This window comes from Ranitomeya variabilis, chromosome 2 (assembly GCF_051348905.1).
Source record: "Ranitomeya variabilis isolate aRanVar5 chromosome 2, aRanVar5.hap1, whole genome shotgun sequence".
NCBI classification, from domain to species: Eukaryota; Metazoa; Chordata; class Amphibia; order Anura; family Dendrobatidae; genus Ranitomeya; species Ranitomeya variabilis.
In genome coordinates this window covers 984,923,485-984,935,613 of record NC_135233.1, presented here as the reverse complement: position 1 = coordinate 984,935,613, position 12,129 = coordinate 984,923,485, and the positions used below count along the sequence as shown (strand labels likewise).

At 43.7% G+C, this 12,129-nt stretch overlaps 1 protein-coding gene across 1 annotated transcript in view; it reads right to left on the bottom strand.

The window, feature by feature from the left end:
- SGPP2 (sphingosine-1-phosphate phosphatase 2) overlaps positions 1 to 12,129 on the bottom strand; it is a 102,703-nt gene that overhangs the window by 24,109 nt on the left and 66,465 nt on the right. The window contains exon 2 of the mRNA XM_077290880.1: positions 4,881 to 5,039. Coding sequence (XP_077146995.1) covers positions 4,881 to 5,039 — 159 coding nt within the window. The remainder of the gene's footprint in view (positions 1 to 4,880; positions 5,040 to 12,129) is intronic.

Below are 12,129 nucleotides of genomic sequence, written 5' to 3'. Positions count from 1 at the left end.
CAACTGATGCATGGGAGAGGTGCCGCCCTTTTGTATCTGTAGGTTTCCTGTTCCTGAAGGGCGGATCCCCTCTCTCGTAGTGCTGTCATGGGAGTCCGAATAAAAAGAAGGTTTTGCTGCTCATTATTTGTGTAATTTTCTACAGTACATGTTTAATAATATTCATTTTATTCAGCAAAAAGCATGGCTTCGTTTTTGCATTCTCATTGCTTCCCAATTTCTCAATGGTGAAAAAACGCTGCAAAAATGCTGAAATAAGTGACAAAAAAAACACAGCTGTTTTCCAATTCACTCAGGAAAAAAAGCAATCATGTGCAGGAACTTTCTGAAATCTTACTGCTTTTGCTAATACTGTAAAAAGCAGCTTTTAATTTGCGTAAAAAGCCACAAAAAATGCTGCAAAAACATAAAGTGTGAACATGAGGTAAAACAGCTTTTCCTCTAGCACATTGGAGGTCCGCAGAGACCCAGAAGCTGGTCGGATCCAGCCATCAGAGCAGTGATTACAAGCGCTATAGAAAAGAGCTAAAGAGCGTGCGCTTCTTGCCTTGGAGACCGGGGAATGGTCCACTGGCCACTCTGCAGTCTAATCTATGAGCAGCAAAAATTACAAAAATCCCTCCTTTCTTGAGAATGGGAAGGATTTTTAATAAAACGCAAAATTGCAAAGTTGCTGCTTGTTTTTACAAGTGCTTTGTGAGTTCACCCATGTAAGATGATGAGACAACCCCCTTTATTGACAAGGAATTCTAGATTATTATAGCACATAACATCGAAAGACTTAAAAGGGAACCTGTCACCAGGTTTTCCGCATATAAAGTAGGACCAGCCCCTGTAAGCCCTATGTTATAGCGTACCATAATGCTGTATACAAGTCCCCATTACGCGCTCCAGAACACAAAAAGTAGCTTTTATTATAGTCACCCATGGGGCGGTCCGGTCCGATGAGCGTCTCTGGTCTTGATCAAGCGCCTCTTCTCTTCTTGCGATCGCCATCCTCCTCCTTGCTTCATGTGGATGACACGTCCTACCTCACCACCTCCATCATGCACCTGCGCAGGCGAACTTCTATGCCCTGCCAAGGGCAGAGCAAAGTATTGCAGAGCGCATGTGCCGGTGCTCTTCTGCCTTTCCCAGCGCATGCGCATTACAGTACTTTGCCCTCAGCAGGGCAAAAAGAGAAGTGCGCCTGCGCAGGTGCGTGATGGACCCTATATGGATGACATAGGACGCAACATCCACACAAAGCATGGAAGGAGGACAGCAATTCCAAGAAGAGATCAAGAAGACCAGTGACGACTACATAGGAGAGTATAATAAAAGCTATTTTTTGTGTTATACAGACTTATATGCAGCCTTATAGAATGCTGTGACATAGGGCTTACGAGGGCTGGCCCTACTTTACATGGGAAAAACCTGGTGACAGTTTTTTTTTTTTTTATATAGAGGTTCAATTTATTATTGGCTGCTTTGTGCCATTTTCCTGGCATCATAAGTCGGATAAATAGTGCAACCATTTCTACGTTTCGCCACTATTCAAGAGTAGGTTCTGGGATGACTGGTTAATTGCACTAGCAATTAGTCCCAATAGCAGTCGCAGATTTCTGGTTTGAGTATCCTTATGCCATAAATTGAAGAGCCATAATATTAGATAGTATATCAATTTTTGGGGTAACAGTGATTTTACAGGTCTTTAATATTGATCAGCTATTCTTAGGAACTGGCACATCTTTGTACTTTGTGTTGTGGCCATGATTGGTACTCCAGATCACTGGAATGGGAGGGCGATGAGTGCGGCAGTACCAATATCAGCCAGTGCACGATGCACAGAGCTGTGCCCCTTCACGTGGTATCCTAGCCTCTCAGTCGACCAGTTAGTCAGACCTCCACAAATCTGATATTGATGGGCTTGGACCAGATTGTAGGTGGTTACTGCCTTCTGATACAACAATATCATCGGAGTAAATGGATCAATATCCTGGACAAAGAAAACATACATATAATTCTGGTAGATAATAATCATCTACTTTCTATGAACCATGTAGTATAAATCATACGCTCTGCACAACAGACTCGAAATGTTGAGCATGTGTTGTGTCCATCTACATGAAAAAAACTCACGTATTATACATCTCCATTACTGCTGGCAATCTTCTATAATCCAAGAAAACAATCATCAGTGTAATATGATGTTATCAAAACCACAAGCATTCAGAAAAAGAGAAATCCCAAAAGCACAGTGGGAAAGGACGACCAGACCCACAAGTCCCAAGAGCTGCCCAGTGTGTATCATATCACCTCCATACCATCGGCCTGACCTGTGGACATTCCCTGAGGTTTTATATAACACTATTGTTAGAGTTTAGCACAGGAATCATTTTTCATATTACCCACAAAATCTCAATTTATACATTTCAATTTATAAGTTTTTGCCTTAATATTATGTAAACTCACAAAATAAAATGATGTCAATCTTAATTGTATTAAACCATCTTATATAAAAAGGTTAAATCACTCCATGAATTAAAAGTTCTACAACTTTTTAGATAAAAAGTTTGTTTCGCCATGTGTGTTACCTCTTCTAAAAAAAAAAGCACATATATGGGTCAATTTGTCTTCGATCCAACCAAATCATTTTCACATGATCAGGAAAATTCTTCTAATCCTTGAAAATTCAGCTCCCATACATTATTGTGCATGCATTTTTCTGTGCAATAAATGAATAATTGCTTTGCTAACAACATTACCCTATAGCAACAGAGAATATTTCCATTAGTCCTAATCATTTTCCTAATTTTCCAGCAATCCCATAGTTAATGATTGGAGAGGAGCTGGTGGAAGTGTGTACCTCCGGTCCAATCAAACAGAGCCCAGCCCTTGGGATTACTAGGTGGTTCCTAGAGATAGGGGATAACATAGATGTGAACCTTTTATGGTTCAATTTTTATTAGCAATGGTGTATGAAATGTCAGAATTTCCAGAAATCCAATCATATGGGGTAGAAGTGAGCTAGGGGGGTAGAAAGGGAGGTCCTTAAAAATGTATTGGTTTGTTCTCAGAACAAGAAAAAGATTAATTAGATTTCTTTAACAGGAAGCGAGAGCTTCATATTCCAAAAGGTTTGTCAACCCAGTCTTGTTCCTGGGTGATGAGGTCCTCCATTTTGAGTATTTTGGAAACAGTAGTGGAACGCCCGTAGGGCCGTGGGGTACTTGGTACCGGGTCCAGTACTTAAAGGGATGTGTCACGGCGGTGGTGACCCGGTCCGTGGCCCTGGGCGCCCATGTTAAGGAAATGTCTTTAAAGGGATTTGTAAGGTAATAAAAGTTTGTGACGCCACCTGCGGTACTCGGTCAAGGATGACCGACACTGCTTAAAGGGGTCCACTGGGGTGATGTTATGGCAGCTAGGATGGTATGGCTTTCCACAGGTGAAGCTGGGGTCCGGCTGGGGTCCGGCCGGCTTGGAAGCGAATTGGGAGTCCCCTTTACCAGGTGGAGTTGGAAGCCTTCCTTCTAGCGCTGTGGTGTAGTCCCTTGCTGCCTTAGGACTTCTCACAAGGTCCTCACTTTCTCTCTGTCCTCCAGGTTGGTAGGACAATACCAGTACAACAGGTAGATCGAGCATTTTTACAGGATCTCTATCACGACCCGGGCTCTATGCGCTACTGTGTCCTCAGGTGTAAGGGCAGACAGGTGACTTGTAATCCAGCTGTCCTGACTGTTTCTGCTGTGAGACGTGTATTCCTTCACAACCCCGGTCTTATGGCTACCGGTGTCTGCACTCAGTAGGGAGGTAGCTCAGTCGCAGCTAACCCCCCCAGTTCTTCACTCTCCTGTGCTTCACTTCCCCTACACGCTCTCTACAGCTTGTTCTGCTTTCTTTTTTGTCTCTTTCCAGGACCTGCAGCACTCTCGTGGCTGCACGGCACCTCTCCTCTGTCTGTCTGACAGACTGTCCCAGTCTGCTCTCTGGTACTCACTCCCTAACTTCCCCTGCAGCCCAGAATATATATAGGGGAGCCACCCACAAGCTGCATCAGAGCTCCCCCTTCTGGCCTGGAGTATGAACATGTTGCATGCTTGTGATTACCTGATAAAAGAGATCCTTTCTCGCTTCTAAGCGTGACATCACTCTCCCCATGAGGAAAGCAATGCCACTGTAACAACCAGGAACCTGGGGTGTTACAGTAGCTAACCACTCTTGCAATGTATGGGTTGCAAGATTTTCTAGGTATACAAAAGACTAAGCAAGCTCCTGTATAAAGAACCACATTAATCCCTTCTTCAGTGAAGAGAAGGCGATTGGATAACAGAGCCATCATCGGGGTAGCCAACCAATTTGGTAATAACCCTTTAAAAGGGGTTGTCCAGGACTTTAACATTGATGGCCTGATTGGTGGTGTTGCGACACCCAGCATACCTGGCAATTATCTGCTCCCGGTGTTGGTGTCATCTTAACTGCTCAGTTGCGGAGCTGCACAGAGCAGCTCAGTCAACAGAATAGTGGCTGCGGCCTGTTAATGCACATTCACCTCCTATATATTTGAATAGGTTGTAGATGTGCAGTACCAGGCCGTGGTCACTATACAGTCAGTCAACGCTACTGTGTAGCTCCGTAACTGAGCATTACGGCCGACCGACATCAGGGACAGCTGGTTAGCGGTGATGCCAGATGTCGCACCCCCACAGATCAGACATTGATTACCTATGTGAAGGATAGGCCATTAATGTTATAGTCCCGGACAACCCCCTTTAAATATAGGTAGCAGTTTGGGAGCCAGAAATTAGTGATTTATGTCCATTACTTGGCTCAGACACTGATATTTTTTTACCAACATGAATTTCAAGTTGTGAGTTTCAGAACCGATTGATACTTACAAACCAGACAATGATCAGTCGTCTCGCAATAAAAGAATCTATATTCCATAATGTAAAAGGAAGGAATGTGATATAGAATATTTCCTGGCCGAGTGCAGCAGCAAATCTGAAGAGGTAATACAGTAAATAGTTGCGGACCACATAATTTCTCATCGGACCCTGCAAAGAAAAACAACAGAGAAATTATAAGAAGATCTGGAAAACTGTGTCTCTATATGACTAACCTGGATATCTCATGGTGGCGCTCTCTGGCCCTGCACTGCACATTGTTACCTTCCTTATAGCAAATTCTCACATGACAGGTTGGTCTTTGCGCTCACAAACTACAAGTTTTTTTTCCCCCATTACATTTGGGGTAGTCTTCTGCCCTTCATATAATATTAATAATGTAATAATCCTTGTTTGCCTCGATGGACATACTGCAGAGACCTAGGCTGAGCCACATACAGTTACAGCAACTCATGGTTTACAACTTTATATAAAGGTTTGTGTTCATACATTAAGGGGGCTGTCAGGGACTTGAACACTGATGGCCTAGCCTTAGGATAAGTCATCAATGTCTGATCGGTCGGGGATGGCTCCCCTGCCGATCAACTGTCCCCGATGTTGGCGGAGGCCAGAACTGCACAGCACAGCTTCGTCGATGGACTCCGACATGCTATTGCTGTAATGGGAGTTGTGATTAGGTAGCGACAAAAAGTCATTAAAGGATACATAAAGAGGCAGAAAAGACGCCATTCGCGGATATTGGTCAAATATCAAGGTAAGGGAAAAGGGGGAAATACACACGTGAGGGGAAAAAAGCAGGAACGCACAAGACAGGTGCATGGGCAAATGTATATACAGTATATCACATCATGAAGGATGGTAGTATATAAATATAAATCCTAATCCAATGTCCTACATTGCAATGGAGTAATCAGGCGTCAAAACATACAGCTACCTTTTACTCACTTCTGCAGCTACTAATTTCAGGATGTGGCCAGATTACCATGCTCAACGGCTTACCCCCAACATTTCCCTTTAAAGCACAGTCAGATTCTCATATACAGATAGTTCCTTTACTTTTCCTTATTGCTCAACATATCCTAAAATGATTGACAAGACATCGAGCATTAAAAAAATAAAATAAAATAAAATAAAAAGAAACCTTTTTGCTCACAGAATAACATAAAAGAATACGGATTATGTTGTTGGGCCACTCATCTCATAATATCTGGAATCAAGAGAGAAAGGTAAAAAAAAAGATCCATCTGTACAGTAAATTATGTTCACACTGAATTTTTATGAGCGAATCTACTCTAAAATCCTCATTAAAAAATACATAGAAAACGATTCCCATTCAGTTCTATTGGAAATTTGCTTTGCTGCTCATATTAGGAGTTTTTTAAAGTTTTTTTTTTCTAAAAAGGTTTTGAAAAACACCTATATAAAATAGTTCCAAGATTCTAATAAAAAAAAACTCTTCAAAACAATTTTGTGAAAAATAAAAACACTTCCAAAAACTTACAAAAAAAAGGATGTCCATCTGATATGGTTTCCTAAAGTGGTTTCTGCTTGTAAAACTTTTTTTTTTTTTTTTTTTTTTTAACGCCACAAAAAAAAAAAAACAATATAAGCAACTCAGTGTGAACATAGCCTAAGGATAACAATCATGATAATGAGAATTTCCTCATTCTAGAATTTGAACCTAATTTTTTACAACAGCCATACTGATAACCATGTTTCACCCTCTTGTCATATAGGAAGGACGGCTCCATACTGGTGATTTGGAACAGGTTGCCATTAGATTTGAAGAGTTGAAAGGACTATTAGTAAATGGTGACAGTGTCTTCAGGTTATGACATGAATCTCTGGTATTGTCATCAATGACTTTGGCCTGTGCCCTCGTTAAGTTCTTGGTGACATGTGATGCCGCTGAATTAATAGGCATCCTTAATGCTTTAGAACCGTCCATATTAACCCAGGAAGCACAGTGTCAGCTGCTGGCACATTATATCCTTCCTTTCCTAGACTTCATCTAAATTGCTGAACAAATAGGCAGGAAGTCTCGGGATCATTTTAAGACATTAGCGATAACAAGGATCTATGGGGAAGGGTGGAGGAGCATTGCGGATGAGCATAACTGGTGCCAGCGCCGTTCCACAGAGGCTCGGATAAAGCTGCTCATTGTCAGAGCAAAGCTAATGACATTTAACACCAGGCTTAAAAAAGAATACCGGCTGCATAAAGCAAACACTTTACAAAGCCATTTACCAACTCCATAAACATTATTGCTATGAATTAAATATACCAAATAAATAATAAATATTTGTCCGTGCGGGTCACACTGTGTGCCCCTTGTGGCTGAATGTGGTAACGCAGCTGCCTTTCTGCAATAATTAATAGCAATATAAGAGAATAAACTTATGAAAAAACACTTGTGAATTTCAGATGCAAAACCATGACTTGGAAAGGAACATTTGCATTAAAATCTCACTTAAAAATAGTAAATGATTGAATATTATCACAAACACATTTGAAGCCAACACTAGTACTGTTTTATAAGATTTGGGTCTATATATTTTTTCTTTATTAAACTCACTTATATAGTGTTATTAATTCCACAGCGAGACACACAAGCTATTAAAATACTAGATGGGGCATGGACACTTCATATCACCTATTAAAATAGTAGATCGGGACATAAATGTAATGGCCTTAATATAGAAAGAGTAATGCTCTCTAGGATTACTTGTCCGTGAGTCATCCTCTTATTTTCCAGGTGATGAATACAAACAGGTTGTAACCCATCTTTTCCAGGATCCTGATGGATAAACCTTTCCTGAATAACCATTGCTCAATCACTGCATTCACACGCAAGTGCAGAAAATAGAATGACACCCATCATAATGGTGGAAAACCATGAACGTTTAGAAATGTTACTTATTAAACTGAGAAGCACAATGTAAGGAGGACTTGGTGTTGATCAGGAGTATTGAGAAACATAGAAAAGGGCAGTTATTGATATGTGTCAGTCATATATGGCATAGATGTGATGTGTGCTGCTAGTTTGGAAAGATCCCCCTAGAAAACAGTGTGGGCCAGGAGTTCATTTGGCCACCCCGCTTATATAGCACTAGATGGTGGCCCGATTCTAACGCATTGGCTATTCTAGAATATGTATGTAGCGGTGTTTAAATCCCACGCCAATATCGCTGATTGGTCTCGGCCGGCCGGGTGCGACCAATCAACGAAGCGTGGTTCAAATCCCGCGCCAATTCGCAGCCGGACTGCGCCTGTCGCTGATTGGTCGCGAGCGACACGGGATTTCTGTTACAGACAAACAGACAGAATTAGACGATTATATAGTAGATGGTCTTATCTACTAAGCACAACACATGTATCAGTACGGTATTATGAGTTACTTGTGAATTACCAGAAATGGATTATCGCTACAAGCAACAGGCCGAGACGAAATCTGCTTCAGGGGAGCTTTCTTGTATCAGAGCCTGGGCTCATTGAAAGACCCTCTGTTACGCTGTGGGACCAGTCAAACCCACCAGAACAGGCGGTATTTCCTTATGCTGCCCTCAAATATGGCAGCATAGATTATTGACAGAGACCCCTGATTCCAGTGCGGTCACTCAAAAGATTTCTTACTAGGTTTTATGACCATAAGAGCTTGGCAGCGGGATCCAACAAAGCATCAGATCTCACTCTGACCAGTGTTAAGCTGTGTGCACACGATGCGGATTTGTTGCGGATCCGCAGCGGATTTTTCCGTGCAGAAACGCTGCAGATCCACACTGTGATGTACAGTACAATGTAAATCAATGGGTAAAAAAATAAAGCTGTGCAGATGGTGCAGAAAAATCAGGGCGGATTTGCTGCGGATTTAAAAGAAGTGCATGACACTTCTTTTGTGCAGATCTGCAGCGTTTCTGGACCCCTCCATGATAGAAATCCACAGTGGTAAAAACCACAGAAAATCCACACAAAATCCGCATCAATTCCTCATAAAAACCGCACAAAAACCGTGGCAAATCCGCAGCTGCGGATTCTGCCAGGAGATGCGGATTTTGTGCAGAAAATTCTGCACCCCATTCCCTACGTGTGCACATAGCCTTATTCTAACATGCCATACACATGTCCAATTTTGTTCCCTGACAGAGTCTGTCTGAGGAAAGAAGTCACAGTGTGCACGATTTGCATCCAACATTAGGATCGCACTCAGCCATGCAAGTCAATGGGTTTGTAAAAAAAAAAAAAAAATCAGACTACACTCGGATGACATCTGAGTGTGATCTGATTTTCACAGACTGACAGAATGGAAAAGATGGAGAATTTTTTTTTTCTCATTTTCTCCTAATCCGAGAAAATTGGATCTCACTGATGCTGCTTAGCATAATCATCCTGATTCTTTCAGATGAGAAAAAATACAGTGGTGCGACCTAGCCATAGAGCTCGCTCACACCACTGTATTAATCAGAGTGTTATCTGATTTTTATTAGGAGAACATAGTCCTATGTAAACAGGGAATGTGCTGCCAATACCATGAAATTCTATGGGCACAGAACAATCACATTAAATGGGTTTTCCCACTGACAAAAGCTAATTTTAATCAATAGAGCTTGGAATAATAATAACTTCCACAATTGGATTTGTTTAAATAAAATGTTCCTGTGCTGAGATAATCTTATAACTGTGCCCCTGCTATGTGCTGTGTAATGGCCGTGCAGGAACATGGTCTGCTCATACCACAGCTCCTGGGCAGGAAGCAAAAGAGGAGACAGACAGGACAGCACGGAAGCACAGCCGATTCTTTCTTTGAAATAAAACATTGTTTAAAAAGGCTGGAAAATGTTTTACCTCACAAAAAGAATCAGCTGTGATCCCATGCTGAAATGTCCTAATGTCTGTATATTCTTTTGCTTCCTCCCCTTCCCAGGAGCTGTGGTATGATCAGACCATGTTCCTGTACGGTCAGACACGGCCATTACTCAGTACACAGCAGGGGCACATTTATAAGATTATCTCAGCACAGGAACATTTTATTTCATCACATCCAATTGTGGAAATTATTACTATTCCAAGATTTAATGATCAAAATGCACTTTTGTTAGTGGGAAAACCCCTTTAATGATTGCTTTGTGTACAGTATAGAATAGGCCAGTAAGTGACCGCCAATTGGCCTGCATGGAACAAGCCTGGATCAGCCTGTCTAAAAGAGGCATTAGTGACACAAGAGTTGGAATCCTGGTCTCTCTTTGATTTGTGAAGTGGACTATGCCCAGGGTACGACTGGCGTAGGATTTAATGACTCAATGAAGTAGAAATTCTTAGGAACATTTATAAGGCTCCGTTTACACTGGTATTATCTCAAGAGCCATGATGCCAAGAGTCAAATCCATAGTGCAATAGATCCCATAATGGTGAAGCCGATAGTCTCTTGCATTTCAGCTTTTATGTCTCTTTTAATTAAAAGTTTTCTTTTAGAACTAGAAAACACGGGGCGACGTTCTTCCACAAAGCGCAGTACACTTGTCTATTGTTGTGGTGCTACTGCAGTGCTGTCCCCCAAACATTGTACCTCGTGTTGTTACACATTGAAACTTCCTCCTGTATCTCCTTCATCTACCCCCACTGCAGAAGTCCGGAGCTGATGAGGATCTTCTACAAAGACCCAGTACTTGTCGTCTGATCAGGGTGAATATTAGGTTTCAATTTTTTTTAACTTTCAATTATGTTTGTACTTGAAGATGGATATAAATGGTCATTGAAGAAAAACTTTCACCGTTTTGGGCATTTTTTGGGACACTGCGGCTTACGCCGCTGTCCCCTGACTGCTGCGCCTTCCCCCTGCGTTAAAAGCAGATCTCCCATTTAGTGAGTCCAAAATGGGATATGGGGTTAACTCCCCGCAGAGGGGGCGGGGCTTATCCTCTGCTTCTGGCACCAGGAAGTGCTGATAGCTCATCCGATCCCTGGACCCGGACCTGTGAGGGCAGCCGGCATCATGGACCCGCTGGGAGAAGCGGTGAGGGACGGAATTAGCAGGGAAGGTAGCGCTTGGTTAGCAGCATTGCTGACCGGGAGCGACTCCTTCTCTGCCATGGCGACGGCGGTGCCGCCGGAGGGCCGGCGCTCTCGCAGAGCCACCCGGCCTCCGGCACGGCTGAGCCCGCCATTACATTCAAAGAAGAGCGCGCGCAATTCGCGTGCGCGCTCTTCTTCTGACTCGGGCGCCAGGCGCTTTAGCACGGCGGGAAGCAGCGTCGTACATCAGGTGGGGGAGGTGCAGGGATCGGCGCTGCTTGACACTCACATTAGTTTAGCCCCTGCTGCCCCAGTTACAGTAGGAAGGGGTGCAGGCCTGCAAGTGCCAGCGTTATTACCTGGCACTGCAATCTTACTTGGTAACAGCATGGGGGGAGCCCAGGGAACGTCTGTTTCCTCACAGGATGCAGGTTCTGCAGAAAGGGAGATTGAGGCTCTGCAGGGGGGCATCCCACCACTTTCTAGGGACCTGGGGGAAGTTATGGCCAATACTGACAGGGGCAGGGAGACGGCAGCCCCAGTGCAGCCGAATGTGGGTTCACATCGCATATTATCAGCGCCCGGACAGCATAGCGTATAATCCCAGTATAGTATAGGGGGAGAGTCACAGTTTCCATCCTACCCGCTCATTTTTAGTACCCCGTACTCGCAAATACCGGGTGGGCAATTAGCTCCCTCTCAGGCGGTGGTAGCCGAACATCAGAACCCCCCAGCGTCGCTATCGCTGATGGCAACCGGTGTTCGTCCCCCAATTCAGGGGCTGGCACCCTGGCTCTGGATAACAGACAGAGTGCGGGCATCCGCTCCGCGCGCAGATCATCATCGTCATCATCGTCATCCCCCAGAGGGCACCGCAGGAATAGACATAGGAAGCGCGGTCGTTCTGACAGCAAGCGGCGTTCGTATCGATCCAGGTCCAGCCGGCGCAGTAAGCATTCTAGAGCTTCGCGTTGGCGCTCGCCTTCGTCATCAGGCATTTTTTCAAGCAGGTCGCACAGGCAGGAGTCTTCTCGTCCTAGGTCCAAAACATCGCATGGAGCGTCAAGGTTCGATGACTCCCGTGGCACGGGACACAAGCCGTTCGGAGGTTGGTGCATCAATTGGTGAGTATCCTTTGTTGGGGCTTGGGGGGGGGGAGAGAACCAACACCATCTTTGCAGACACAGTAGCCAATGCGGCCACAGGGAATAGGATTTATATTAACCCCAAA